Source organism: Nannizzia gypsea, genomic scaffold (genome assembly GCF_000150975.2).
Source record: "Nannizzia gypsea CBS 118893 supercont1.1 genomic scaffold, whole genome shotgun sequence".
Classification (NCBI taxonomy): Eukaryota; Fungi; Ascomycota; class Eurotiomycetes; order Onygenales; family Arthrodermataceae; genus Nannizzia; species Nannizzia gypsea.
This window is the reverse complement of record NW_003345201.1, coordinates 3,929,427-3,951,446: the sequence shown is the minus strand read 5'-3', so window position 1 is coordinate 3,951,446 and position 22,020 is coordinate 3,929,427. Positions and strand designations below refer to the sequence as shown.

The window sequence follows — 22,020 nt, the reverse complement described above, 5'->3', positions numbered from 1 at the left end:
TCTCTATCAAGAAAGCTCCAATCAAAGGCAGAGGGAAAACCCAGCTTGCCAACCCATCTAAGTACCCTGCCACCCCCGACAAATCTTGTTGAGTTGAGAAAGCGTAGGACACGATTTAGAACTCATCGTTGTCTTCACCAGCAATAATGACATTATTCACCTATGAGACCGAGTTAGCTCCGAACAAGACATTTGGCTGTCAGGACAGGAAAGGGAGAAAGCTCTTGAAAATGGATGGCGGGTACCTTAAGAACCAGGCGACAGAGTTGAGTAGCAAGGAGTAGCTGTTCACGTTTTCCGATTAAAGGGTCAATGACAAAATGGTCTCTCATGTCTAAGATATAAAAGTATTAGCGAAAGTTGCCCTTATTAGATATGTATACTCATTATAAAACGTACCGTTGCTTCCAGTCTGCATGCAATCCACGCCCAGTCTACTGTTCTTCTCTTTAACCTGTTTCGATTTGATAGACGCGAGAGTTTCAATGGGACTCCATCCAGAGTTTTCGGCCAATGCCAGCGGAATGGCATCTAAGGCGTCTGCAAATGCTCGCATAGCGTATTGCTCAAGACCAGGTGTCTTTAGATATACGTTAGATGAGGATGGCCGACATATCATATATAATAATGGGGTAAACAAACCTTTGAGGCAGCCTCCTCTACAGCAAGAGAGCAAGCAATTTCCGCAGCACCTCCTCCATAGACAATACGGTTATCCCGAACCAAGTTCCGCACTACGCAAAGTGCATCGTGTAGTGATCGCTTGGCTTCGTCAATTATCTAAATTCACTCTTTGTTAGAAAAATGGGCGGTGCAGCGTGGGTTTGCAAATAAATGTGGGCATACCATTTTGTTGCTACCTCGGACGAACACAGTGACGGCCCTGGTGTTTGCACAATCCTCAATTACTAGCATCTTTTCTCTTGTGGTTCCAAATGTCATCTCTCTCACAACACCAGCGGTTCCGAGTTTCTCAGCACTAAGGTCTTCAAATCGAGGAACAATCCGGCCATTAGTGGCAATGGCGATGAGTTCAATCTCCGGGCCGCCAACCCATCGGACTGCAGGTAGATCGTTCTGCAAGAGAAGATGGTTGGCCTCGTCGTCAAAGCCCCATTGGCAGATGACGAGGTTAGCACCGGTATCCTTGAGCTGTTTTATCATCTCTGTGAATTTATCTTTCTCATAGGCTTGGAGCTTCTTGAACTCCTCCACGCTGGTGATATCGAGCTTGTGCTTGGTCTTTGGCTTTGGTGGTTCAAACGCGCACGTTAAGATGGCAATTTTTGCGTCATTAACTTCATCAGGCATCTGAGGATGAGAGAAGTCCTTGTCCACAATGACACCCTTGACTAGGAGAGAGTCTTCGAGGGAGCCACCGACTTTTCCATCAACTTTAATTAATTCAAAGTCAACATCCTTTCTTTCTAAATCCGCGACAGAGAGAACAGCATCGACAGCTATCTTTGCAAATTGGTCATGTGCTTTTGATACACTATTAAAATCATTTTGTTGGTTATCCGAGGTATCGATTTAATCTGCCAATCAGTAGAGAACTTACATCTTGCTGCCCAAGGAAGTCTTTGCTACCTTGAACAGGTTTTCTTGCTCATTCCGTGAGAATTCGACCTTGTCACTGATACTATCGAGATGTGCTACTGCAATGTCGCAGGCCTGGTCATAACCGTCCGCAATTCTGATCGGGTGAATCCCTTTATCAATCAAATCTGCGGCCTGCTCGAGGAGCGCTCCAGCTAATACAACAACGCCAGTTGTACCATCGCCTATTTCTTCATCTTGTGATTTTGAAAGCTCAACTAAAAGTTTAGCAACATGGTTCGATATTTCCATCTAACGTCGAATTTTTGTTAGAAAGCTACCAGTAAATCGGCGTAGGAGACAGTTACAGACCTGTGAAAGGATCGTGGCGCCATCGTTTGTGATAGTAATGTCTCCATCTGGAGAAATTAGAATCTTGTCTAACCCCCGAGGGCCCTATAAGATAAAATCAAAATATATCAGCATTGTAATGCGTCCATCGTAAAGAGTGGTGGAGGCCTGCTTACCAGGGATGTTTTCACAATATTGGCCACTGTCTTTGCCGCCACAATATGAGATTTAACCGCATCAGTACCGTGTTGTCTTTTCTTCTTTCCCTGGCTATAAAACAAATTTCAAGTTAGACCTGAACTTGTAACTGTTTGGGAGGGGTGGCCTACTCCCGGACAACAATGAATGGACGCCCCTGTTCATCCTTCACCACGGAGGCTTTAGGTATTTAGGTTAGAGGTATAATTGATGATACTACGATCGGAAAATGTCGTAAATACCTTGGGACATATCAAGTTCTATTAAATCAACGTATTAGTGAGTTGCTCATGCGTAATGATGGAGGGGGGGGTTGTGAATATGTCAATGACATACGCATAGCCATCTTGAAGCTGCGCCTGTAACAATTTCTATAAACGATGGAGTTCCTTTTGAGTAACGGTTCCCGAATGACAGAACAAGGCAACGCCCTTCGACGGACTGTGATAATATGCTGCTGTCTTAACCACCAGCTTGAAGTCCTTCAACTTTGAAAATAATTAAATTCAATAGACGCTGTGAAGGCTTAGTCATCCAAGTGGGAGGTGATTTCCCAAGGCGGACTAGCGTATTTTTATTCTTAAACAAACGCGATTTCGCGACTACATCTGGATGAGAGTTGCGGTTTTCAATCATTGAATACCAGCGCAAACTTGATATTTGATATTCTCCAAATCCAGTTGTTTCCATTAGCTGAAGCTGCGCCTGCCATTCATCTTCTTCTCGGTAGTTTTGCCATTATCACATAGAATTCGTCGGAATGCCTCGTGAGTACTGCTTGCATGTGTATCAATGTCTAGTTACTGACAGTTTTGAAGCACATATTGAATCTAGTGACGAGGAGTCAGTTGGAGAAGCTATCCCTTTTCACAGCAAGGAGGACGAGGAAGCAAAACCCAGCAAGGATGATGAGAAAAATAATGAAGACGATGAAAGCGACGAGGACGAAGAGGGTGATGAGGACGTGTAAGCAACGCAATCGCTGGCTATCTTTCTTGATGCGCAGCAACAGCTAATGGGTGGATAGATACGTCGTAGAGCGAGTTGTAGGGCATAGCTTTGACAAAAAGGTCCCGCAATTACCCCTCTTTACCGCTGTTCGGTCATCGCCTAACATTGCGACTTGAACAGGGAAAGCTTCAATTTGAAGTAAAATGGAAAGGATATGATGACCCTGCTGATATGACTGTAGAGCCGGAGGAGAACTTACTGTATTGCCTATCCTTCCCTTGGAGAGTTTGGTCAATTGCTAAACCGAGCTCATAGTGACGGAGCGCAAGAGGTCCTTGAAGAATACTTCAAGAAGATTGGTGGACGGCCTGAGAAACCTACAAAGAAACGGAAATCGCTAGCAGATAAAGCATCGTCTACACCAGACAAACCAACAAAGAAAGGCAGGAAGCCTAATTCTGCCAAGGTCGAAACACCGGACCAGGAGGCATCACCTGAAGATGCGGACTGGACACCTCCTACAGGCGATTGGGATAATGAACTGAGCTATGTCAGCACAATCTTACGCGACCCCGATGGTGATGGGCTTGTTGTCTATTTAGAATGGAAGAACGGGAGGAAATCGAGGGCTTCATTGAAAACTTGCTACGAACGCTGTCCCCAGAAGGTATGCTGTCCAAATTTCTGAACTGATAGATTATAATTCTGACCTTTTTCGAATAGATGCTTCAATTCTATGAACAACACTTGTATGTCCTTTACCTAATACGTAGTTTGCAAAATTTGACAGCTAACTGTTCTATATAGGGTTTTTAAAGAGGTATGAACAGAATAGCTATTTGAGACGCCGGTTATGACGGTCCTGAAGGTCCAATTTAACAATTAGTAGGCATTGTCACCTTGACCTGCACCATACGACATTCTAATTATAGGACCTTATTTGTGAACTACAGGTGGTATCTAGGCTGTTCCAAGTCTGATCTAATTGTCATGGTCCTCACCCCCTCCGGTAGCCCGTGATACACTCTCCGACTCTAGTTGACTGAAATCATACGTCTCCACCACTAGCTGGCTGAGTGTCTGGCTATCCATGTTCACAATCTTGTAATATCCCTTTTCCCTTTTTAACAATAACATCAGCTTATCCGGCTGGGTAGGCAGGGACCGGCAGGTAGCTGCATTGTTTTCTTTGCACTTTAACTAGGCGTTTCTCTTACACTTCGTCCCTCCTTCCCTTTCCCTTCAGCCTGTACATTTGGAGTATTACGGTGCGTTAACCTAGCTTCCATGCTTATTCAATAAATTGCATGCTTTCTGCAACTCGTAGGAGAAATATATATTTGACGACAATGGGGCACTGAGGTTCCGCCAAGATTATCAACTGTCTAGTGGAGTTGTGTATGCTTTATTTGTTGAATATAATGCTCCGTAAAGCTCGTCACATAACTCCATTAGGTATTCGAATCGAGCATCAAATTCTTCTCTGCCATGCTTTTGTTCAACGCGGTCAATGGCGCGCGGATCCACCCCTTGAAGGGCAGCATCATCATCTTCACTCCATACCCCTTTCATGTTCAGCGGGATACCCTGCCCAGCTTGGAAATACTCAAGCACCTTATCAGCGAGTAAATCGTCCATCGTTGTACAGCGGAGAGCCATCCGAACTTGCTCCTCGGATATTGCTCCTTGGCCACGCCGTACTCGAGATCTAATCCATTCGTCTACCTCTTCGGCCCCATCCTCGGCGTCATATTTTTCGGCAGTAACACTCTGCGCACTATGTACTCCTGATTGCGGACCTTGTATTGGTTTTTGAAGGATGACTTGCGGGGGGATTTCCTGTTGCTCAGAACTCATGTGCTGTCCATGCAACCCTTCTCTGGAAGTAGATGGCGGTTTCAGTGGCCCCGTTGAAAAGCTGCGAGATACACAGGACTCCAATGCTTGGCTCCCGCTTTGATGTTTCCTATCTACACCCCTAGAAACAGCATCACTGGGGACGAAGGAGTCGGGGAGGGTGCGCCTCCTTTTTGTTTTAGAACTTTCTACCTCACTGGCCGTCCCACCTTTTTGCTCATAATGTGTTATGTTGGTATTTCCCCGTGGCCTTTCCGTGGTGTCAGATATACTGCTGTACCTTGGCATGGCTTGTCGCTTTTTCTTCAATGTAGACTCATATATTGGGCGAATAAATGTATGGAAGTAGTTCTTCCATTCCATTGCTGAATGTTTACCCTGAAGCACGGCTATGTTAGGCAACCAATGCGCCATGACATGGTAATCGAAACATACCTCGTTTTCAGCAAACTCACGCCACATCTCATCTTCTGCATTTGGTGAAACATCTAAGATATGTTTCGCGTTTTGAAGAAGGATATCCCTGTCTTTTTCTGTAAAACCGTTAAATTGTATTTGGCTTGTTGGTATAGGTGTGCTAGAGATCTTATGTTGTGGCCTTGGTTGTATAGAGCTGTTAGATGCCGTACAATCTGTTCGCGGTCGTGGAAGCTCCCGGACTCTTTTTAAATATCGTTCTCGCCATGATTGCCATGTATGATTCGGATGCTATATAGAAAGCTTAGAAATGGCATCTACCCCTGAATGCTTGGATATGGTTTTGGGTACCTGAGCTGCTAACTGCTGGTATATCTTATTCCCGGATACTGCCCCACCAGCCTGCTCAAAAGGTTTCATCCAATCGTAGAGAATTTGATCATCTTTTGCCGTGAACGGTTCTCTATACCGTCTTGCCGGACCCATGGGGGGTTGCCGGACACTGGCACGGGGAACTCCAGCCATAAATTTGTCCAGCTCCTGGAGTACCCCTTGACGGATTGAACGCTCCACAAACTGGTAGGAGTAACTATTAGGTATAAATTAACAGTACTGAAGAAGGAATGAGGTATCTGAGGCAGCTCACTGACGTGCCGGGCGGGTTATCCTTTCTTAGATGGTCAACGAGGAGGAAATCAGCATCTTTTTCTAGAATCACTACTCTCCCACCGTGTTCCTATGCAAAATTAAGACGAATAAACCGTCATATTAGAGCCCGAGCACATCAAAAGCTATATTTTACAACTCACTTCAATTTGGTGTTTCATATGAGTCCGCTGAGGGACAGTTTTAGATAGCCAAAAATTCATATTTTTGAACAATAATGAGGCTGAGCCAGATTGAAAATCGTCAGCCCCATTACTGGGAAGTCGATTGCTTGATCCTTCCATTTGAACTTTCAATGCAATGATTACCACAGAGGTCCGCTGACATTGAAGTGATAATGACGAGTGACAAACGCTCTTCGCGGTCGTCAAGAACAGGCGCGACCCGCGGGCGCCACGTGATCACGTGAAGATAAGCGCTGTTCACGAATAGTAAATAAAAGTTTAATTTTAACGAGGCAGAAGCATATGCCAACAACTTCTTCTAGGGATCAAGCAAGGGGGTCTGTAAGGAACTGGGATTGGTGTTGATCGCCTCTCTGTGGGTATTTGGCATTTAAGGACGTGCTGGGTGGAAATGGGGGTTTTCAAAGAAATTGCCGGAGCTATTTTAGCTCTCTCGCTGCTCGTCTTTATCACACTTTTTGGCCGAATACCAGCCCTTAGGTAAAACCGCACCACCTTTGCTATCCGGCATTATATTCTCGGTATGATGGGTGCTAAACTATAGCAGGAAGACCCCAGTTGGCTACATATATCGTTTTGTCTGGATATACTTTCCGAGATACTTCCGAAACGCAGATGGATATCTCTTTGGTGGACGGTTGCTCAGTTGCTGTGGAAGGACGGGCAATTATCTTATGAACGAAAACCATCCATTGGTTTTGGTACGTGCTACTTATTTTAACGGGCTGCGAATGTATAAATATTGACGACTAACGGAAAAAAGATCTTCTTTGTTGGATTACTCCTTATCTCTGAGGCTATATTCATACCTGTAGCCTGGTCAAGGCTGAATACCATTCACAAACTTATGGTCCCTCTTGTCGCCCTTTTACCTTACGCATTCCTATATTTCAGCGTCAACTCAAAATCCGCCATTACCCCTGAGAATCACTCAAAATATCTACACGAATACCCTTATGATAATATGATATTTCATCCAAATATGACATGTAGGACATGTCACCGTTTAAAACCTGCTCGCAGCAAGCATTGCAGCCTCTGCAAAGCTTGTGTTGCACGGCATGATCATCATTGCGTATGGTTGCGCACCTGTGTGGGCCGGAATAATTACCACTACTTCCTGGGGCTACTCTTATTCACATCAGTGCTCCTTTTCTATGGTTCATTCCTTGGTTATTCTATCATGGATGAAGCGTTACAGCGGGCTATTAGCCCTACGACTACTCACCATTGGAGCACAGGCATGCCGATAATGGTGTTTTTGGATCTTTGGCTTTTGGCTCTCACGGATGATATTCAAATTGGCGCCATTACTTTACTCTCGTTACTATGCGCTCCTTTATCTTCCGCAATGCTTCTCTACCATATTTATCTTATATGGTCTGGGATGACAACGAATGAAAGTAGTAAATGGGGAGAATGGCGCGACGATATTACAGATGGCTTTGCATACAAAGCAAAAGCCAAGGAAGTCCGTCCACAACACGACTTCGGTCCGAGAGATGAAGGTATCTCCTGGCCTAAACGAAGTGAACAAACTCTTGTCTACACCAACGGCCAACCGCCTAGGGTGGGTTATACATTCACTGATGAACGAAATTCAATCAAACAGCCTGACCGAACTGATGCCCCAATTGACACAAGATGGACGCAGGTACAAAGTCTCAAGGAAATCATTAACATATACGATTTGGGCTTCTTGGGGAACCTTCGGGATTCTATTTCAAGACGGAATTAGAAAGGCGTATTGGAATAAATTAGGTATCGCCTTTAAACCATTTATCTCTTTCAATATAAACATCTATATATATCAACCGTTACATAGCTCCCTATTGATCCATCCATTAATCCCAAGGTCGACTTCAAAAAAGAAGAAAAAAAAATATAAAAGCGGAGTCGGCAAAACTGAAATGCCGAAAGCTCTTATCGCAAAATCAACGACTCCATTTCATTTTCTCACTTGAACATTCAACACAGAGTTCTGTGGCTGCAGCTTTGAGAGATGGCTTCGTCCGCGGTACAAGAGTCTGTAGAGGATGGAAACTCGCAGAGTACCCCAAAATGCACGGCTCCAGAGCTTCTGTTGAAAGTGGTATTGATTGGGACTTTGAGCCATTATGAGACTCGCGGGATGATCGATGATAAGAGACTGGAACATATGCTACTTGCAGGCAAGCAGATATTATACAAGAGCCACCAGGAAAGCGACGTAAGGTAGGGTATCTTTTCATTTTTGTTCCCAGTCAGCCTGGTTTGATCAGACTTTTTCTTTTGCAGAAGAGGAACAAAAATTACCCCTCGAGTATCGCAACTTCCGAGCTAATTCCTACCTACTTTCTATAGACAAAATCTAGGATTCTCACCTGCAATATGGCAGGGGCTTACTGATGTGCTCACTAAAGCTATCCCAGTACTGGAATCGCAATCCTTTGCTTGGAAGAACCCAACTTCTGCGAACTATGATGGCTCTTCATCCAACCTGATTGCATATAATTACTTCCCACTGGTTAAAGACATTGAACGATTGAATGATCTTTGTACGATTGCTCGGAACCTGCTCGCAACAACCAAAAAGGCACAAAATCTAGCTGCCGAAAAAGGATTTGACCAGAGAATTTTGATGCTGATCGACACTTGTGTCAGAGTGACCGCCAGGGGATATGATGGAGAAAGCAACGCGAGGAATGAAGAGAGATGGCAAAAAGTTGTCAGCCTCTATAAACGGCTATTGATTACGTGCCTTCAATTCCTCCATAATTTTATTATGCACAATGAACACCGGAAGCTCGTTCTCTGGTTGGATCTGTTTGGCTATCACCAAAATGGTGAATCTAGCATTATTACCCACATGGAACCTCTGGATCAATCAAACAACGCTGCCCAGGGACTTGCGCCGATTGTTAGAGCTGGAGAACGACTTGTCAATCCGCCACTTAGGACACTTTATGACCAAACTGCCGAGGATCTATTATTGGAAACCATCTCATCTTTCCCAAGGGAACCTGCTACCATAAAAGAAGAGGCTGCTATGCTATTGTTGGCTAATATCAAGGACCATATGGAGAAACTCCTTGGTCGAAACTTGAAGGAGATCCAGCAGATGGGCAAAGACCCCGAACGTGTCAAGGAAATTCGAGCCGCCCTTACTGCCATCCTAGGCGCAAAAGTGGATGGTTGGGCGGACTTGAATGACCGTCAAGCAGGTCCATCTCGGATTGAGGAAGAGCCTACGCGCAAGAAACCTATTTTAAGCATAGACAGGAGCGCTACGGCGGGCTTTCCGCGCACCTGCTGGACAGATTTTCCTAACCTTGATGAATATGGCGTTATATCTGCGGTTGATGCTCCTGTAACTCCCGAAGATCGAATTATGACGCGCTCAGCTCAGTCTGCAGCAGAAACCCTTCAAGAAGCTAAAGATGAACTAATGACACGCTTACAAGAGACCTCCCCCGTCCTTACAGAGGGTGAGCATCACTACGATGGTATGGAACGTAGTGGTGTTGCTGATGATGATTCACGAAGCTTGGAAGCAGTAGCGGATGGGAGTGTTGAGGAAGAAGAGGACGAGGAAGACGATGATGACGATTACAGGGGCCGCCCAGGAGACCAGCAACGAGGTCTGTTGACTGATATTCCGTTGGTGTTAGGGCCTGCTGAAATTGAAGCTTTGCCAATGTTAATTCAAGCTGGAATTGTGGACAGCTTTGGACCAAAGGGTGGCCCTAAAACAGGATCTAAAAACATGCAGGCTGTTCGTTGCCATATTTTGCTTGCCCAAGAAACCGGGCGGAATCTGCTCAGAGAGCTCCTAATATTTATTGCTGCATGGGATCTCCCTGACGATGAGCTTTACTTCAAAATGATGGTTCAAATTATGGAAGCTGTGCTGAACAACGGCCTAATGTCACACGCCTACTCTGACTTTGGACAGGCCAAGGATATTATATCCCCAGCGCAAGCTGTGGTGATCAAAATTCTTACCCACATTTTCCGGTCAAAGTACTCGCCACCAAACATAACATCTACGACGGAAACCCCAACCGGGAGAAGCTCGGTTACCGTCACCAAAGTGGATGTTCTGACGGTGCGTTATATTTTTACTATCTTCCGCGGAAACATCATTCCCGAAACGTGCGCTTTGATCTATCTTCAAGGTCAGATTAGAGCTGGACACGCCCTTCCCGAAGATTTCCCACTAAACTTGTGGGACATGGAACGAGTTTATGAAGGAGTATATCAATTCCTTGAATTCTTCGCAGTTCTGACGGAAAATACCGAATGGAAGAATCTCCTTGTCCAGTGGGAGATTGTATACGACTTGGTGACGTTGATCAAAGAGCTAGAAGCTAGCATTCCTAAGGGGTCCCTCAGTTCACTGACCCAGGCAGCCGCGGCAGCAGCTCCAAGAACACCTCAGCAAACGCCATCTAACGAGCCTCCTGCCTCCGAAAGTGGCAGTGCCGCCGTTGCTCCAGTGGCTGTTGAACGGCCATATGATCCTAATGACTCTGAACCGATCGATAATGCCACAGTTGGGCCGGAATCTAGGGTGCCTTCGCCACCAATTGGCAATGAGGATCCAGCCGAATTTGAATGGCGTAACCTCAAGAAGCTGGTTATATTGGTGCTCTCTTCTCTTGTTTGGAAATGTCCTCAGGTCCAAAATCAAATTCGAAAGTATGGTGGGATTGAGACTATTTTATCTTGTACTGCTTTTGATGCCCATAACCCATACATCAAAGAACATGCCGTCATGTGTTTGAAATTCCTACTTGAAGGGAACCGGGAGAACCAAAAGTTAGTGGAACAACTAGAAGCCCGAGAGGTGGTTCAGGATGATTCTAGGATACTGGAGAAAAGCGGATATGAAGCAGTTTTGGGCCAGACAGGCAAGCTTTCGCTTCGTACAAAAGAGATCAATGGCCCCCCACCACCACAGGGTAGCTAAAGTTGGATGATTTGAGTGGCTGTCCCGTTAGATATAACTCTTGAGACAAACCTGGCTTTAGGCCTCTGCATTCTAATGATCAATATTTCAACTAAATCGAACCCTCTACCGATTATTTATGTGAAAATACTGTGCGCGACAACACCTAGAATTTCAAGCGTCATCTCTAAGCAAGGCTAAATACAAAAAAGGCACGGGTGTAGGTCATTCATGTCACATAGGGGGCATAAGCTCTTTTCTAAAATCAGACATGGTAATATCTCTGGGTTCCTTGCCACAGTGTACGCTCTATAATATCTCGATTAGGGCCCATACAATAGATTCATTTTGCTCCTGCCACTTCTCTTATTTTGGTTGACGACTTACCCAATTCGCCTTTCCCATAATCTGGTTTTCGTTTCGATATTCGAAAGGATCTTTATCTATTGCAGCTGACATTGGAAAACTTGCGGATCTAGGGGGTACAGGGACATCTGAGGGCGATAAAAAGTGTTTTATTAGTATAGAGGCAACGGAATAGGGGAATATATATTCTCACGTTTTATGATCCCGCCCAGGAGCCAACTCAACAAAATTGCTACAGAGGTAGCATCGTAGCCGTTTACTCCTCGTACCCGGGCTGACGGCCGTGGGGAGTGTGGCATTGTCGGGACAATCCCCCTCATGAGATTCAGATTTGCAAACTGCGCAGGTAACTGTATTGCAGTATGGACATGTAGCACGTCTGCCTTCAATGTTTTTGGAAGGTATGGCTCTGGAACAATAAGGCGTAGAGCAGCACGTCCTATCATCAGCGTCGAATTGGGCCTTTTGCTTTAGGAAAGATGTAGCAAGGTTTGGAGTTAGGAATCTTGCAATCTGCTCGAATATGATGTGTTGGGCGCAACATTGGGGTGGGAATTGTGCATCACCAAATAAGAATTCCCGGAACAGCTTTTGAAGACATTCGGAGCACGCTAAATGGCTGCATGAAAGACGCGTAAATTCAAAAGCCCGGACTTGTTTAAAGCATATTCCGCATGCCAATGCTTCAGAGGGAGGATATTTTTGGGATCTAATAGACGACAAAGGCAGCGATTTACATGTCACACTATGACGGACTTTGAAAGACAGCTCTTTGGAGTAGAAATTCGTTTCCCCTCGATGGCGCGCTAGCTGGCGGTCCTGGTATGATTGGTGCTCGACTTTGAGGAAATCTCGTAAGGTATCTTGATCACTGTGGATTGCAGTTGCGATGCTCCTTGTTAACAATGTATCTCTGAGTAGATTGGCTGACTTAGAGAGCTCATCGCTATAAAGCTCCAGTGATAAATCGGGATCAGCTAATTCTCCGTCATGAGTTTCGCCTTTAGACTGCACTTTGATTTCTTGCAAGTCGTCAAGTTGAAGCTGAATTATCAGCCTAGCAATCGCTGGATCGAGGCCTTCAAGATTGCTGTAGGACATCTTGCTGGGCGGCCGGTATAGCCATATCAAAGTTCCCTGTCTGTTTTTTTCTTCAAAGGGCTACTAGGCAGAGTCGGATTGCGCAGAAATGTTTATTCCAGTGAGAAAAGATTTCTTTTATGTGGGCAGGTAGGAGAATTCCGTCAATCAAAACGGGGATATCAATTGAAATGGGTATGAAAACAAAGCTCTGAGGCTCTGGTTTATGGCTTTCAAGGATATTGACCTAAACAGCAGGTAACTAACTCACTTGTCGATCCGCCTGTTCTCAATTTCTTCCAAAAACATAGCAGCCAGAAGATTAGAATCAAGTTAAAACGAGCATAGAAATATCCGCATGCGCCATTGATGGCGTAGGAAGGTAGCTAGGGGAGACCATATTCTTGAATATAGGGTATGCATGGGCTATTTGGTTGGAAAGAAATGCAACTGGGGTGTAAATAAATGTGTTTCCAGGGAAAAAGGGACCTCAGTTGTAGCATATCTGACGGATATTGAGAGGGATCTCCCCTTTTGCCTGGTGAATCCAAGTCCTTACGCATACATGCCATCCCACTCCTCCTCCTCCTCCTCATCATCATTAAGCCCGCTAGACTTCTTCATAAGTCTTTCTATCCTCTCGTTTTCTTTCTGGCGTTCCTTTTTTCCGAAATCTGTTCTGTCAAGGGGGCATGTCCCTCTCAGTCGTAGCCATGGGCGTACGCACTCTAAATCGAATATATGCGATGTATGGCAGGGTAATCTCACAACGAGAGGATGTGAATCTTCTAGGAACGGGTTATTGCATATTGGGCATGTTTGGGATTCTTTCAGTTTCAACTTGGGAACGCGGTCAAGCACTATACAAGGCATATGGTAAGTAGTTATTTGCAGTCCGGCAGAAGTACCACACATACTATCGCAGAACTCATCCGATACTCCTTCGACCTCTCGTGGAGGGGCCTCTGCATCTTGTAATAGGGCCCGAATCATCTCTTCTATCAATTGTCCTTGTCCGGCGTCCGGCATTTCGGGGTCTCGTCCGTCGTAGACTGGTAGCGGCGCATTATCCCCGCTGCGCCTCATCACGTCAAATGCCTCAGCAAGGGATCTGAAAGCAGCGCTTACATCTCCTGGTACTGGAACTGCGTAGGGCCGTGTCCTTTCGTCGCCTTGGTTGGGACTGATTTCATTGAGCGTGGCGAAGAATGTAGAGAGGTCAGGACGAGCTGAGCGACGAGAGCCTGATTGTCTAGAATTATTTGTAGAGGAACTATTATCACCCGTTGTGGGATGCTCGACTGTGATGGTTATTAGCTTCTGATGGATGTACATTGGCATATTCTAAGCTCCTAGAGAGAGCCAGATTGGGGTAGGGGAAGGCAAGCATCAGCCCCGCGAGGGCTGGGTAGAGAACAGACCTTCATAAGAAGCCATTGTGGATATCTAGCATACACAAGACGTATATATAGCAAAGGAAGTGGCTGATATTTTTCCTGACTCTTAGTTGAGTTTTGTGTGTAAGATGTCAGTTGCTATGTTGCTGGTTGCTTGCGGGATCTGGCGATGTTTTATCTATTTTAGTTATCGACGTTCCGCTAGGCAGCGCCTTTGGCGTCATGGAGCGGCGCTAAGGTTAACGGGGCCTAACTAAGACCCTGCCTGCGCTGGGTTCCGCAAGCTCAACCAACATTACATGCTCGGAACAGGCATTTCCCGCTAACGTATTCATATTTTAATAGAGTAGCCTTGGAGCTAAGTAATGGCTGCCAGGCTAGAACTACCTTCTATAATATTAGTAGAAAGGGAAAACTGGCCTATAATGCGTCTGAATGGAGGGGTGATTGGCAAATAGAATTGGATAACTAGTTAACTATAGAAAGAATTGAATTGTAGGTTGATGATAAAGATAAAGATAAGAATGAAGATGAGGATATAGATTAGCATTAGTATACTTTACCTGCATTTTATATGGTGAGTAGTATTACTAGCTAGATTTATCTCTATTAGTGTTTAGAATAGCTACCTAATATTTAGTTGATGTTGTGTTAGCGTACAAGCTGGGCTCTAGCAATCAATAGATCGAACCTCATGCAACATCCAGTATTTTGCGATGATTATTGTGGTTTCGGCCCTTACAACAACGAACAAGAATTTAACAAGGGACTTATTAGGGCGATGAAGCTTGCGCAGGATAACACTTGGTCAGAACGTGTCGCAAGATTCGTGAATGTGCTACCCGCACATGAAATCTTTCTTACTCATTCCGATTTGGCCCCCCGAAACATACTTGTTCAGGGAGATAAGGTTGTTGGTATCGTAGACTGGGAGATGGCCGGATTTTATCCAGCATACTGGGAATATATAAAGGCTATGTATCATCCTGATTGGCAAAGTGGGTGAATTGCAGACAGTGTCATTGAAAAGGTCTTGACACCTTATCACCTTGAACATGCGATTCTCTTACATATTCAATCGGTTTGTTTTTAAACTTGTCAATTTCTGGCAAGGGACAGATATATGCTGAAGGAGCACAGCAGAAGCAATGCTTTTCGTCAGGGACCAGCTGACAGGAATAAATATTGTTGTATAACTATGGAATCCAAATTTAATAGTTGAAATCTTCATAGAAAAGCTTTTTCCCTGTCAGCCAATTGGTAGCGGCCGTCTTTAACCCGGTTCCCGCACAAAGGTACCAGACACTAGCATCAGGTACAGCAGACAGGTCTTCTTGTATCAATCGACGGCGCTCTATTTTCGCCCCTGAAGAAATTACCGAGTCAAGTGCCTTCTTATCATTTTCATCCATGTCACTTTCTGGGGTTGGAGAGCCGGATGTGAGGAATAAGGTCGTGCTATTTGGTAGAGTAGGGAATTGTTCAAAAACGTCATACACAAGCCCGATATCTTTGAGTGACACAGACCATAAAAGCTTTAGCCGGGACGTGTCAATATCGGGGAGTTGCGCAAGGACAGGAGTAATTCCTATACCGCCGGCAATGAAGGGAAGAATGGAATTATCATGGCCAACGTTTTGGTTCGATTCGGGACTCTCAAATCGAAAGCTCCCATCAAACCCACGAAGCGATAGTTCCAACCCACTTCTTTCGCTGGCTCTAAATAGATGGCTGGTAGCATTTCCTTTTTTTCTGACCGTGATTTCGAATTCATTTTTGGCAAGGTTGCGTCCAGGGTATGATGACACTGTGAACGTGCGAATATAGTCATCATTGATACTTGTTGGGTCATCATCTCTCATATGGCTATATCCCATGTCAAGCTCATCTCTGAATGAGACAGTGGCATACTGGCCAGGAATCCATCTGAGAACCATTGACGGATCAGACGCCTTGAATCGAAATCGACTAATAGTAGGCGTTATCACGTCTTTTTTTACCAAAGTGACGCGTGTGTCTGCATCATCTGGGAGTTGGCTACCAGGGGCTGGCTTCTCAGAGGTCAGATACCGTACCTCCGGATTGTAAGGGGACCGCTGCATTGCCTCCCCGCGAAATGAAATGCCATTTTCCACATATCTAGCGGCAGTGATGCTGACTTTGACAGCAAGATTTGATCTGGGAAGCATCTTTGCTGCCTCGTTTCCTACCAGAACCTCGGTCTTCCCTGTAATGTATAAAATGTGCCCTAGTTCAAAATCAGGAAACGCATAACCAGCAAGTGGAGTGGTTTGGAGGTTGCCAAGGGTCTGGTATAAACGGTTCCCTGAGTACTCTGGATATACTATGACAGCACCCGTATTATCATTGGAGAGAACCCGAACAAAGCCTGGTGGGCCACCACGGATATTAGAGTCCATAGAATCATTTGCATGGGAGCTGGCCACGAAGAGGGTATCTATTCGGTTAAGTAGGTCAAGTGCCCCCTGAGGAAGCTGGGGTGAATCAGATATGAGTTTCGGGCAAGGTTTTGCTGGTGTGATGCGTTTCTTATTGATGTATTTGGGACAATTGCCTTCAGACAAGTCAGTAAGTTGTTATAAGAACGTAAATGGAGTTGACTATTATCTCACCTAAGCTTCCTTCAACTTTCATGACTAGCTGTACTTGAGCAGCCTTTCCCATGTTGCTGTCATTTATGTTTCTGTCCTCAGGGACCTCTGGAAAATCCTCTTCCATGGAGCCTGCCACCATCCGCCCCATTAACTTGACACGCCTTCTATTCTCCATGTCAATGGGCAGTGCAGACATCAGTCTTCCCGGCAAGGGCTCTTTGACAATGGTGCCCGCCAACTCACCGCCGAGTAATGTTTCTGCAACGGGATCATGAGTTCCATCAATAACATTCCTTATTCCGATGATGGATTGAGCAACTGGGCCAACGAATCCAGCCTGTCCACCCCATATTGTACTCCATGGGCGGCCTTGTTTATCCAACGTCCCTAATGCAAGTAGAGGGCATCTTTGGGCCAGTGCAGCTGCGCCTGGGCTCAAGAAAGCTGCCGTAGGGTTCTCCTCATAGGGGACATGCATAAGTTGATGCATTTTCTTCTCTCCCTCATGCCACTGCACCTCTCCAGCTAGTACAAAGGCCATAATATAAATATTATGTATCAACTTATATGTTAAAAAAGTGCGTGATTTGTATGGTATAGTGATTGTTAGATTAATTTCATGACAAGCTACTCATCGGGGTATCTAAACGCAGAGGTAAAAGTAAGGATACTTGAACGCGCTGATTTCATCACTCAACATCACTAGGCTAACTATGCCTACTGAAAGAATTTCCCATATTATAAATCAGGTTAGATATCTTCGAGTTGAATGAGAATTTGATGATTCCAAATATCATCGCTGTCCGTTAAGAGCGACGCTGTAGGTTGATTTATAATCACGATGGTTTGCCACAGAATAACTTCCCCTGCTGTTCGACCATTGATTATGCAATACCTAGGTACCTAGTTAGTTAGTTAGAGTTAGTTAACTAGGAAACAAACCTCGGTTATCATTGGGCCCTTCCTGATCGAACCTAATCTCAGTCGATTTAGTGAATCGATGTATTCTTTAGATCAACAGCCTCAAATTACTTACCTTTGCTCGCGACCAAACGACGGCCTTCTCACGATACTTAACTAAGCCTAATACTAGAGATGACAACGCTTGATTATTAAAGGGCATGTCCTCTCCGTTGAGGAGGAGTCTATGGATGGGATCTTCCACTTAGCAGTATTGTCACTAAGTAAGTAGTTATATGATATGGACCGACTCAAAAAGATCAGGCACATCGGAATAATTATGCAATATGTACATATACCAAAGCTTTCCACTTGGAGGTTTCAAAAAATGCAGGAAGGAAGGATGCATGGGTATCTAACAAAGTGGAAGCAGTCAACCACATCTGAATGTACACACCTGTATGTAAGGATTTACACGAGGTCATCGGGACAGTAGCCGGATGTCACCTATCATATTGCAACTCCAGCAAACCCAAAGGCGGTCGGCCGACCTCCGCCAGTTAAAGTCTGTTTCCTCTTCGCAGCAGTGACTCGGGCTTGTTCTTTGACTATTATATAAAGGTCAGAAAAACAAGGACTCATAACACTGATGGTAATGAAATATGATAGCACAACTCACACTCATCCCACGTTATGGGCTCCTTGGTGATGTCTTTCGCCTCTCTCCAGTTGTGCATGCACCATGCCGCAACCATGAAGTCCAAATACTCCCTATCGAAAGCATCCCAGCTCTTCATCAAATCTAGCCGGGGTGAGGATGCCTCGACTTTGTTCTTCATATCCCAGCGCCTCCGTGTCTCCATGGCTATCAACGGACCGTTCTCCTTTTCACGCCATTCATAGAAGGACGAGTCGGTTGTCTCACCGACTTTGGCAGCATTGCCGCTCTCTGATCGCTGGAGGTAGAAGGATGGTAATCCTTTACCCCAGGCAGTCCACCCGGATCCAACACCATAGGAAGACCTGCTCATCTTGCCTCTCTTGTCTGATAAGTATCGTCGACCATCTATCTCGTAGCGAGCATGTCCAATGTGAAGAACTGGTGCATCACGAAGAGCAAAGACATCGCGCCTAGCAATCTTGGTGGTCGGCACACCCAGGGAAGATGAAGAGACCGTCCGTTGTTCAATACGTGTTAACAAAACACCATACTGGTTCAACTCGTGGCCATCCAGAGCATGAGTTAAGCTGTAGACTGGCTGACCGTCGGGGCTGGCAGAAGAGTATATTTCCTTGCCATGTATAGTCAGTGTCACTGCACCGCTGGATCTCTGCTGGGGTCTTGGGGCTGAAGCCTGAGTACCTCCACCTGCTACATCCTCGTAGGCAGGTGGCGAGGACGAAGGCATCTCAGACTTCGGGGGGTATGGCTGGCCAGTACTCATCATTTGCATGTATCCGACTGCAGGCCTTTCATCGAATGCTGCACTCCATCTGACAACTTCTCAAGCTCTTCTACGGAGCACTTTGGTCAGAACAGAAACCGAGAGAGAAGACGAGGCTGAGCCTCATAACCACCGCACTCTGACGTCATCCCCGCAAACACGAAGTGACAAGAGGCTAATACACCGAAAACGAAGTCCGCGACCCATCAACCAGCATCCCTACTTGTCGCATGGCGGAAAGACGGATGGACGGAGCAGAGAGGACGAGAAGAAGAGAGAAGAGGGACATCATCCTGGTAAGAAGCAATTTAGACGATGCTGCACCGGGTATAGGACTCCGCTGGTTTGATTCCCAACTGGCAAGGCACCATGGCCCTGGCCATCCGACCGCCTGAGATACGGAGCACCTAGGTACCTATACTACCTCTGCCGCTTTCCCTCTACCGGTTAGATTCCAATTAACTAGTTAAAGAGACAAGGCTTCCTCATATCACCATCCGCGCCTGGGTAGCTCCCTAAAAGACGGACCGAAAAACTTCAGATGGATCGCCAGGACAGCTAACTAATAATAGAAACACGATCGAGCTCTATCTCCGGGGTCTGGCAGAGTCCCATGGTTCCTCCCTGGTGGTGGCCGGCGAAACGCCTAAGTTTTAACTAGCAATGCAGGAATGCTACGATAGCTGTGCCCATTGTTCAAGGGTTTCGTATTTTAAGACATTTTCCTGTCCTTAATTGCAAGTTGCTGACTTGTCTGCTCGCTAGTTTGCTTTATGGTGACTGGCTTTGTGATCGACATCCTAGCAAAAGCCAACACCAGCTTTCCACCCGACTTTGCCGCAGGTGAAGTCCAGACACAGAACTCTCTCTCTCGTCCATGATAATCCTTCTATCCTTTGGTGTCTTACAACGGGCTCCACCGGCTTGATAGCGGATGTTGGATGGGTTTGCTGCAACTCTGGCCTGACCTACTTTCAACATGTTTACCTCGCGGGTTCTGTTGGTTGCATTTGGTTGATAGACCTCAGAGACGCAGCTGCTCTGAGCTGTGAACAGCTATGTATTTCCGAAGTGGAGTCTTGCGTACGGAGTACTTCTTTGCAAAACAAATATCTCTGTTGACGGCAAGGCGAGACGAGACATACTACTTGAGCAGCAAGGAATTATGCACGCTGCAAAGAACAAGGTAGCATTCAATGAATGTCACCTCAGTTGTCTGCTCATCTTGCAGGGCACTAAACGTGGTTACTTTTGATCTGAAACCTCTCCAACGGCCGGCTTTAACCCCAATCCTATTTCCGGACACTTGCGGAATGCGGAGTGCGGAGTGAATAGGTCTACCGGAAGATGGTTAATCGTCCATATTACTTAATGTTAAAGTAATATGTGCGTTTGTTGCTGCTAGGAGAACATATTATCCGAAGAAATTATGACATGATCCACGTCTTTTCGCCCATCAGCCAGGGCAGGGACTGGCCTGTCAATCTACCATGCAGATAATGTGTATAGTTACATTCCTCTTTCATACCTTGGGAAACAGAAAGACTCCTCCGGGACTAGAACAAAGGTTAACCTAGATATTGGGTATACCCTGACTCAGATATGAGCTGCTTTAAACCAATGGTACTGGTGGATCAGTGGCAGTGCGATCCTTTCGTCTTGCCATTCGACTTCGTATAGCTCACGAATTATTGAGAAGCCAGGAAGCAATCTAAGACATCAATTGCCAGATGCCCTTCCCATGGAGTTCCTCACCAAAGGTATAAATATACTGTTCAACTCCCTTTGATCTATCCATTTAATTTTACCATCAACTTCCACTTCTCAAATTCAAGCAACAACAGTATCTTTCCCCAACCACTTGACCAAACACAATCCATCAATATGCAGTTCAAAGCTATTGCCCTCACTGCCATTGCGGCCATTACCCCATTCACTGCTGCCGTTGGCCACGCCATTGTTGAAAACCACTGTGACAACAATGCCTATCTCTGGTCCGTCGGTAGCTCTGTTGGCCCCCAGCAGACCATCACCCCTGGACACACATACTCTGAACAATTCAGATACGACCCAGTCAGCGGAGGCATTGCCCTAAAGATTACTCGCGCCAAGGATGGTATCTACAACGGCTCTCCCCAGACCATCTTCGCCTACACCTTGACCAACACCAACACTTTTTACGATCTCTCTGATGTCTTCGGTGATGCCTTTGCCGGAACCAGCGGCCTTCTCGTCTCTACGTCTAACCCCAACTGCCCTGATATCTGGTGGCCAAACGGTGTCCCACCAGCCGGCCAGAAGTTCACTTCTGCCTGCCAGAGAGACGCCGATATCACCCTTACTCTCTGCGCCCAGCCCACCAAAATAAGTTACTGGATCAGTATGTATTGATCATAATTCTCCCACCACGTTCAGACACTGTCTATGAATGAAGACTAACTTTTACCAAGCATCACTATAATGACTGGATTTGGAAATTGATGAAGGCGCTGTCAATCGCCTGATCTATTGAATGATGATTCTACATGACCATTTATGTTACGTACATACCTGAGGTTCCAGGCACCATGTCTTTGCATTGTTACAGTATATAATCATAAACTGAGAATAATAACTTACTACTTTCACGAATATTTTACAACTCTAAACATGTCCTATTTATAGTTTTAGTGCATCCTCTAGTTGAAGCCTGTCATACCTGATTCATCTCAAACCAACCATACATGCTGGTTCAGGCGCTCATCTTGCTATTCCATGCTAGATTGAAAATATATAAGTATTGCAAGAGAGACGGGGAAACACATTCTGTGGAATTACGGTGATAATGTGCGAGAATGACTGGGTCATGAAGTTCAATGGTTTCAGAGAATATCCAATGACAAGTAGAGTTTCAGGTGGCGTGTGTTACGGCCAGCAACACTCCAATGCTATGCAAAGCTATATGAAATCACGGATAATATTTCGGTTGCATGGTATATCATTTAATTCGGTATCGCATCATAGACATAAGACAGATTAAGCGAGTAATTCAAAACCGAGGTAGTGAAGTCACACATTAGACATTCATTTTTTTGACCATTATTTTAAGAAGATTTTCCACAGAAGATAAGACGCATAAGCTAA

At 45.4% G+C, this 22,020-nt stretch overlaps 11 protein-coding genes across 11 annotated transcripts; 4 read left to right on the top strand and 7 right to left on the bottom strand.

Annotated features, from left to right (window-relative positions):
- Positions 1 to 115: 115 nt before the first annotated feature.
- MGYG_01453 (T-complex protein 1 subunit epsilon) lies at positions 116 to 2,434 on the bottom strand (the record flags this gene model as incomplete). The annotated part of the gene is made up of 11 exons (XM_003177327.1): positions 116 to 160; positions 246 to 334; positions 400 to 580; positions 643 to 780; positions 847 to 1,495; positions 1,562 to 1,851; positions 1,912 to 1,995; positions 2,067 to 2,160; positions 2,220 to 2,268; positions 2,331 to 2,348; positions 2,425 to 2,434. 11 exons carry the CDS (start codon positions 2,432 to 2,434, stop codon positions 116 to 118), a joined length of 1,647 nt encoding a protein of 548 aa, XP_003177375.1.
- Positions 2,435 to 2,848: 414 nt separating this feature from the next.
- MGYG_01452 (heterochromatin protein HP1) lies at positions 2,849 to 3,865 on the top strand (the record flags this gene model as incomplete). The annotated part of the gene is made up of 7 exons (XM_003177326.1): positions 2,849 to 2,855; positions 2,889 to 3,054; positions 3,116 to 3,158; positions 3,220 to 3,299; positions 3,355 to 3,706; positions 3,763 to 3,788; positions 3,847 to 3,865. The coding sequence occupies 7 exons, from the start codon at positions 2,849 to 2,851 to the stop codon at positions 3,863 to 3,865; spliced, it is 693 nt and encodes a 230-aa protein (XP_003177374.1).
- A 551-nt stretch (positions 3,866 to 4,416) lies between these two features.
- MGYG_01451 (hypothetical protein) lies at positions 4,417 to 6,182 on the bottom strand (the record flags this gene model as incomplete). The annotated part of the gene is made up of 5 exons (XM_003177325.1): positions 4,417 to 5,274; positions 5,332 to 5,604; positions 5,665 to 5,902; positions 5,964 to 6,049; positions 6,123 to 6,182. The coding sequence occupies 5 exons, from the start codon at positions 6,180 to 6,182 to the stop codon at positions 4,417 to 4,419; spliced, it is 1,515 nt and encodes a 504-aa protein (XP_003177373.1).
- A 373-nt stretch (positions 6,183 to 6,555) lies between these two features.
- Positions 6,556 to 7,902, top strand: MGYG_01450 (hypothetical protein; the record flags this gene model as incomplete). The annotated part of the gene is made up of 3 exons (XM_003177324.1): positions 6,556 to 6,636; positions 6,716 to 6,865; positions 6,928 to 7,902. The coding sequence occupies 3 exons, from the start codon at positions 6,556 to 6,558 to the stop codon at positions 7,900 to 7,902; spliced, it is 1,206 nt and encodes a 401-aa protein (XP_003177372.1).
- Positions 7,903 to 8,166: 264 nt separating this feature from the next.
- MGYG_01449 (hypothetical protein) lies at positions 8,167 to 11,115 on the top strand (the record flags this gene model as incomplete). The annotated part of the gene is made up of 2 exons (XM_003177323.1): positions 8,167 to 8,378; positions 8,508 to 11,115. The coding sequence occupies 2 exons, from the start codon at positions 8,167 to 8,169 to the stop codon at positions 11,113 to 11,115; spliced, it is 2,820 nt and encodes a 939-aa protein (XP_003177371.1).
- A 322-nt stretch (positions 11,116 to 11,437) lies between these two features.
- MGYG_01448 (IBR domain-containing protein) lies at positions 11,438 to 12,561 on the bottom strand (the record flags this gene model as incomplete). The annotated part of the gene is made up of 2 exons (XM_003177322.1): positions 11,438 to 11,531; positions 11,654 to 12,561. 2 exons carry the CDS (start codon positions 12,559 to 12,561, stop codon positions 11,438 to 11,440), a joined length of 1,002 nt encoding a protein of 333 aa, XP_003177370.1.
- Positions 12,562 to 13,095: 534 nt separating this feature from the next.
- On the bottom strand, positions 13,096 to 13,881 carry MGYG_01447 (hypothetical protein; the record flags this gene model as incomplete). The annotated part of the gene is made up of 2 exons (XM_003177321.1): positions 13,096 to 13,400; positions 13,458 to 13,881. The coding sequence occupies 2 exons, from the start codon at positions 13,879 to 13,881 to the stop codon at positions 13,096 to 13,098; spliced, it is 729 nt and encodes a 242-aa protein (XP_003177369.1).
- A 1,267-nt stretch (positions 13,882 to 15,148) lies between these two features.
- Positions 15,149 to 17,093, bottom strand: MGYG_01446 (oxidoreductase FAD/NAD(P)-binding; the record flags this gene model as incomplete). The annotated part of the gene is made up of 2 exons (XM_003177320.1): positions 15,149 to 16,512; positions 16,571 to 17,093. The coding sequence occupies 2 exons, from the start codon at positions 17,091 to 17,093 to the stop codon at positions 15,149 to 15,151; spliced, it is 1,887 nt and encodes a 628-aa protein (XP_003177368.1).
- A 209-nt stretch (positions 17,094 to 17,302) lies between these two features.
- Positions 17,303 to 17,675, bottom strand: MGYG_01445 (hypothetical protein; the record flags this gene model as incomplete). Its single annotated transcript, XM_003177319.1, has 2 exons — positions 17,303 to 17,455; positions 17,589 to 17,675. The coding sequence occupies 2 exons, from the start codon at positions 17,673 to 17,675 to the stop codon at positions 17,303 to 17,305; spliced, it is 240 nt and encodes a 79-aa protein (XP_003177367.1).
- A 287-nt stretch (positions 17,676 to 17,962) lies between these two features.
- On the bottom strand, positions 17,963 to 18,897 carry MGYG_01444 (hypothetical protein; the record flags this gene model as incomplete). Its single annotated transcript, XM_003177318.1, has 2 exons — positions 17,963 to 18,060; positions 18,132 to 18,897. The coding sequence occupies 2 exons, from the start codon at positions 18,895 to 18,897 to the stop codon at positions 17,963 to 17,965; spliced, it is 864 nt and encodes a 287-aa protein (XP_003177366.1).
- Positions 18,898 to 20,781: 1,884 nt separating this feature from the next.
- MGYG_01443 (Bys1 family protein) lies at positions 20,782 to 21,288 on the top strand (the record flags this gene model as incomplete). The annotated part of the gene is made up of 1 exon (XM_003177317.1): positions 20,782 to 21,288. One exon carries the CDS (start codon positions 20,782 to 20,784, stop codon positions 21,286 to 21,288), a length of 507 nt encoding a protein of 168 aa, XP_003177365.1.
- Between the last annotated feature and the right edge of the window lie 732 nt (positions 21,289 to 22,020).